Source organism: Montipora capricornis, chromosome 2, assembly GCF_036669925.1.
Source record: "Montipora capricornis isolate CH-2021 chromosome 2, ASM3666992v2, whole genome shotgun sequence".
NCBI classification, from domain to species: domain Eukaryota; kingdom Metazoa; phylum Cnidaria; class Anthozoa; order Scleractinia; family Acroporidae; genus Montipora; species Montipora capricornis.
Genome location: NC_090884.1, coordinates 875,806 through 880,805, shown reverse-complemented (window position 1 = coordinate 880,805; position 5,000 = coordinate 875,806). Strand labels below are relative to the sequence as shown.

General features: G+C 39.8%; 1 protein-coding gene across 1 annotated transcript in view; it reads right to left on the bottom strand.

Moving 5' to 3' along the window:
* LOC138038335 (scavenger receptor cysteine-rich type 1 protein M160-like) overlaps positions 1–5,000 on the bottom strand; it is a 32,348-nt gene that overhangs the window by 20,968 nt on the left and 6,380 nt on the right. Inside the window, exons 2-4 of the mRNA XM_068884141.1 lie at positions 3,075–3,269; positions 1,425–1,690; positions 415–673 (exon numbers count right to left, since the gene is read on the bottom strand). Coding sequence (XP_068740242.1) covers positions 415–673; positions 1,425–1,690; positions 3,075–3,269 — 720 coding nt within the window. The remainder of the gene's footprint in view (positions 1–414; positions 674–1,424; positions 1,691–3,074; positions 3,270–5,000) is intronic.

Below are 5,000 nucleotides of genomic sequence, written 5' to 3'. Positions count from 1 at the left end.
AGAGGGTACATCAAAATTATTCACATCATCTGGACGTGAAATGACATTCGCACGAGGGTTTTCTTTACACGTTTTCTCGGCCTTTGGTATTCAGCTCAAGCTAAAATTTACAAGTTTTATTTTCGAAATAAAGGCTTGGTGGTGAAATCAGCTAGTAAGACGTCATCACACATAAAGGCTATTGTCATTTAACCCTCGAACCTTGAACCAAGCCCCCTTCCCTTTTTCTCCTTCTTGGCCGACGGGAATGAGAGAACACCCTGGGAACGATATTCCGCAGTGTCGTGAATTGACATACGTTGTAAAGCTCTCTGATCAACGAGGTCGACCCCATGATTAATCGTGGATCGCATGCGTTGCCTCCTTGCTTGAATATCCTAAATCATTAAAAACTAAAATTTCAATGATTATGACCTTTACGATACTTGGATGAATCGCAACTCGTGCAGGTTTTGGGAGAGTCCTCGCACGTGAGACAGCTTGATGCGCATGCGCCACATTGTTTCTTTCCTGGCTTTCGGTAATAACCGTGTCCACACTCGGTAACGCACTCTTGTGTTGTATCCGGGCCAGTACATCGCACACCAGCGTCTTCGTCATGACTACAAGAATGGTTACCCCAACCATTGTGAAGACAATTTTCCAACTGCGTCTCGTTTCCATTGCATTTCAACTGTACAGAAAAAATGAGAGTTGACGATCAGCTTGGGTTCCGCAATGTTTTGCCTCGTAAAAGGGCACTAACATCGAAGGAAACGTGTCCATTCGATCCCGCATTACCGAGTTTCAATACATGATTCATCAAGTAACAAGTATTCACCATCTCGTTACCGGAGACGAAATGCTCGTCTCTAGAGTGGAGACACTCATCTGTCGTGCGAAAGGGAGGTTAATTTCTTTTGAGTGGTACTGTACGGCTTCCTATTAATTTTATGCTAAAAGTTCTGACCTCGCAACGCCAAAAAAAAAAAACGTGTACTCTACCAACTTTCACCAATTTTCTTTCGGCTATATAAAACACGAATTAGCGAGAGTATATTCAGATTGAATTTCGACACACTCTAATTTCTTATCTGTTTAAAAGTGCTGGCCGTAAAATAACTTCGGTTAATCCATCTATTGATGTTCAACGGTGCAAGTGCTGTACTGAGTTGCTGGGCAAATGACAAAAGGACCACTGAACAATCACAGTCCACGGCAGGATTCAAAGCTACGACCTCCGTAGTTAACACGATCGGAAGTTACATGCATGAAATGTTCCATTGACTGCACGCTCGACAATGTCAAATGCCTCAAATTGGTGATGTTAGATATTGTAACCAATCAGTTGTCCTTTCCGCCTTGCCAAGCAATAAGCAGCGAAACAATTTCAAAACTTGACCTCAAAAAAGAGCAAGCAAATCGGTCGAAAAAAGAACAAATACCATAGATAGCCAGATAGGCTGTAATTCTGATCCTCTTCCCAGAATTCCGTAACTCACTGCCTCTCCAGCATCACCAAGTAAAAGCTCCCGGCATACAACTTGGGCATCGTTGATGTCCCAGGAATCGTCGCAGATTGTTCCCCAGACTCCGTCGTGGTTAACTTCAACACGACCCTCAAAGTGACTGCTGCTGCTCACCAGCCTCAATCGCGTGACTGGAGGGCCTTTTGTTAGTTCATCTCCACATAATTTAACACACGATGATCCTGTAAAGAGATTAGGCTTAGCTACATATTTCCGGAATTTTTGGGGGGAAATTTAGGCATTGATTAAAAAGACAAGCGCAACTAGATTCATTTTGACAACGTTTCGACATCGTCCGATGTCATCGTCAGGCAATGAATTTTAATCGGATGAAGCATCCGATTAAAATTCATTGCCTGACGATGACATCGGACGATGTCGAAACGTTGTCAAAATGAATCTAGTTGCGTTTGTCTTTTTAATCAATTTTATCACAAGATCTAGACTTATTAATTTTAGACATCAAAAAGAATTTTAGAAGCTTTCGGGAATTTTAGAAAAAAATTTACAATTTCGAGAATTTTATTGCAATTTGAACTTTCACCTCACATGTTGGAAACTTTTCACAGGCAGAAACGTGACAAAACGTGTTTTTTTTTATTATTCCAATCTACCAGGAGAGGGGTCAGTCCGTTCATATCCATTCCTTATCAGCGGTTATTCACCAAAAGGAGTCCTGCAGTGCATCTAAGCAGCGGTTTCTCACAATAGTTTCGGAATCCGGATCTTTACTTGATAGCAAATATGGCAGACTTTGCACTATAAGGAACGAAATTTATAAGAATTTTCGGCAATTTTAGATAGTTTTTGGAGAATTTTAGACATTTCTAAAAGAATTTAAAAGCTTTTGTTGGGGAAATTCCGGAAAGAGAGATATACCGGACAGGGGAAAGTAGAGAGAACGAATGATCGTTGCGCATAAATTTTTGGCTCTTGGTGCCAAGAGCATTCCTTTATGCCATATAAATAATCCGCGCTTGCTTCATGCACCTTTCAAACCATTTCAGACTTGAGCGCGTAACACTGACTTGGATAGTGTAAGCAATTAAAGGGTAACTTGACGAGCTACGGGAATTTTCCTGTGAAATTCGTATGATTCACACGATAATTTTATATAATGCCCACATCAGAAGACACAAAAACAAGAAAGGTGGTTTTCTGGCCTACACCAATTATGGCCCACTTTTCTTCTGCAAGCAAACCTAAAGAACTGCTGAATGAAGGGGTAGTTTCTAAAGAAACTGTGGTGCTGCGTCGGTGGGGAAGTAGTATACAAAAATTTGGTTTTATCAACGGAGTTGATAATGTAAATTGGCCACCGTACAGAGATTCTAAAAGCTGACGTTTCGAGCGTTAGCCCTTCGTCAGAGCGAATCCAATTCGCTCTGACGAAGGGCTAACGCTCGAAACGCCAATTTACATTATCAACTCCGTTGATAAAACCAAATTTTTGTATACTAAAGAACTGCTGTCATGTCGTTTCTACGCGAAAGTCACGACTGCGCAATGTGACCGTAAACATTTATTATTCACGCTCCGGGAATACTTTTTTATTTTTATGCTTACCTTTTAGAAAAAGTAGCTCCTTGCAGCTTGAACAGTTGAAATTTGTTGGTCCATTGAAACAAGTCCTGCATTTGGTGGAACATTGCTGGCAGTTTCCGGATCGCGTGTTTCCATAGTTACCAGGGCCACAGTCGGGTACACAGTGATGGGTGGCAGAGCTGAACGTTCCACTGGGACATAACGATGCGCTCTCAACTAAAAATAGATATTTCAAACAAATTTAAATTGATATACAAAGGCTTTTTATAAGGGAAAGCAACGAGAATGGGACAATGACTGATTAGTCGGAATCTGCGATTCATTTCTCCGTTTTATTTTTTCCGTGTCATGAAAACTCTTGCCTGTCACTCCCCTGGTTAGTGGTGTCTTTGTGTATAGTCTTCTGTGCGTATTTTGTTAGGTTTGAGGGGGCTGGGGTAATTCGTAGATTTCTCTGGTGCACACAGGAGAACATTTAATTAACCTGCAATGGCGTCGAAAGTCATTGTAACGCGAATGGCGTTTTTAGACAAAATATACCCTCATGGAGCTCAAGATGGGTGAACAAGACAGGCGGTGAAAAATAAATATCTGGAATCTTTAAAGCGACGAGTAATGGTCTTCGACAACAATTTTATTTTGCGCCGTTGGATTTCAAGTGAGCTTTGTTTCTAATATATTACTAACTTGGTATTATAATTATATGCAACACCGAAATCAAATGGAAATATTTTATGGATTTAACAAACATTGAAGCATCACAGTGTTTATTGAAGTCGAATCTGAGTTGTCTGGCAACATAGTTACTTTTGTACTCAACTCTGCAAAGATGAAAAAAAAATTGAAAATGTGACAGTGAAGAATTATTTGAATGAAAGCTTGTTGTCTCTTTTGTGCTTCATTATTTACGGTCAAGGTTCTTTCGAAAAGGGTTTGATGTGAACTGTCAGAAATTTATTTAATTTCATATACTTTGTGACACGGATTGTGTGTCTTATTTGCACGCACGCAATTAAAATAGGAAGGGTTCACGAAAATAAACAGGTCTGTTGGAAGCGTGCTTGAGTTTCAACAAAATGAGCGCCAAAATCAGCAAAAAATTGTGACGCTGATGAATGATAAGGTAGCTGCTTACTTGGTGATAAATAACCTCGTCTTGGAGAGTAAAGTGATGACTTTGCAGAAACACTGGTTAACCTCAAGAGTTGGGCGATTGTGATCTTTGTGTTGAATTCGCACATTTCTTGTCAAACTTTAGAACACTTGAAAGAAAAAGAAAACTAACAAAAACAAAATCTCGGTATTTTGCCATCATTTTACACAGATGCCTCACTGTTTCGCGAGTAAACACGCCGCGGTAACTTGATCACGGCGCCCGCTTAATTCGATGTCACTTTCGATTTTGCGATTTACTTGTGCAGCCAAAAGTACAGTAACAAAATTCAACTTAGCAAAACTCTCCCAAAATGTTTTTCGCTGATGGTAACTTTTTGTATTCGTGGTTCAAATTAATGTTGTTTTCATGTCGTAAATTTTGTTGCTGCGGCAAAATATTTTATTCTCGATCGACCGTCGTGAAAACTTCCTTCTGCTCTTCCTAAAAACTGTGTATCAATATTTATTTACTTTTTCATCACAAAAATCTGTACCTTAATTGGTTTGCATTTTTGAGCGTTAAAATAGAGTTTTCGGTCCTTTGCTTCTGTTACAAAGTGGTATATTTTTTAGGTCACCTATCCAGATTCTAACCCCGCCGGACAGGGATCAACTTCAGTGAACTTTTGTATTACAAAGCTGTCGGATTCTCAGAGTACACGCTTAAATTTGTGGTGTAAAGAAGTTGTGAGGGAACTTGAAAATGATCAGCATGTCAGCCTAGAAGCCAATGTTTTCGATTCCCTTTTATTTTCTTCAATCTTTCTGGGTTAAGTACTTTGCTAGTAAACA